Raw genomic sequence first — 1,201 nt, 5'->3', positions numbered from 1 at the left:
TGGGCCATAGCAACACAGAATTTTTATAAGTATCTCAAAAGAATGAATACCTAACATGAGAAGACAGAACCAGAAACGAGGAAAATGCACAATGGTACAGTAAATTGTTGTTTCTCGACATTAAAAACAAACTTACGAAAACAAGGAACGGAGAGTTCCGTGTGTTCGTCGCAGTCCATCTGCTTCGCCTCCTCGTCTGCAACTTTAGACGTTCCATATCCATACAAGAAAGAACCTTTATGAAACGCCTCGGTCCAACATCTCCCGATATCGTCGGTAAGAATTTTGTTTTTGCAAAACCATTTGGCTGCGAAACTTTCTAATGAAATCCTCCGCCAAAATGTCGATCTCGTTCTCGACCGAACACGTAGACATTCGCTGGCCCTCTATAACTGACACACACTTTCTAGGGTTATCAGCGGGCAGCTCTGACTCAAGAAGTGCCTGGGAGACACACTCCAATCCCTGTTCGCACTGTTGAATTTCTTCACAAGATATCTCATCGTCAGGCACGAACGCATGATACACCATCAATGCCATATCGTTGTCGCTGGAATATTGCCTCTGCTTCTCTTCATGTCCAAACAGGGAATTCATCTTCCGAGAGATTGCACTGAACATCTTCTTGCTCTTTAAGAGGCCGAATATTTTCTTGTTCTTGATGTGGCCGAGAACAGCAACCTTACTCTTCATTGCGTGGGCTGCTTTTCCCTTGACAGCACATGATTTGGATTTCAGCAATCCGCTGAGGACTGCCCACAACTGCTTGACTACAGAAGGTGCCTCTTCTATCTTCATAATTCCTTCTGAAATTTAGAATTCAGTGCAATGGCGCAGTATATAAACAGTAATAAGTTAGGTCTGTGGCGGACAGACCTTCCCAACGGAGAATGCAGTTGATTTGCTCCTCCCCGGCCTCTATATATATATAACAATTTGCTCGAGCATTCGTATTAAAAATCATAACATACGGATAACCTTGATGTTAAAATAAATATTAAAGAAAAGGAAGTCGGTTAGTCTATTCTGCGCCCGCTGTTTCACAAAATCTGGACATTTCAGTACAGGCTGTGAACAACCAAAAGAGAAACAAAGTTGCAGTCAAGCACCATAAGTCCAGAAAAACGTGCTCTCTTTACCAGCCAAAAAATCTGCTTAGGCATTATACAATTCCTATCATTTGTTTTCTATTTACTCTTCT

The 1,201-nt window shown here is 42.0% G+C and overlaps 1 protein-coding gene across 1 annotated transcript; it reads right to left on the bottom strand.

The window, feature by feature from the left end:
* Positions 1 to 237: 237 nt before the first annotated feature.
* Positions 238 to 798, bottom strand: LOC149199894 (uncharacterized). The gene has a single exon (XM_089400758.1). The coding sequence runs from the start codon at positions 796 to 798 to the stop codon at positions 238 to 240; it is 561 nt and encodes a 186-aa protein (XP_089256884.1).
* Positions 799 to 1,201: the final 403 nt, after the last annotated feature.

This window comes from Pinus tabuliformis, chromosome 2_1, assembly GCF_031772625.1.
Source record: "Pinus tabuliformis cultivar Carrire ecotype Pingquan chromosome 2_1, CPIR1, whole genome shotgun sequence".
NCBI lineage: Eukaryota > Viridiplantae > Streptophyta > Pinopsida > Pinales > Pinaceae > Pinus > Pinus tabuliformis.
Note: the sequence above shows the minus strand (reverse complement) of the source record. Positions and strands in the feature narration are given on the sequence as shown.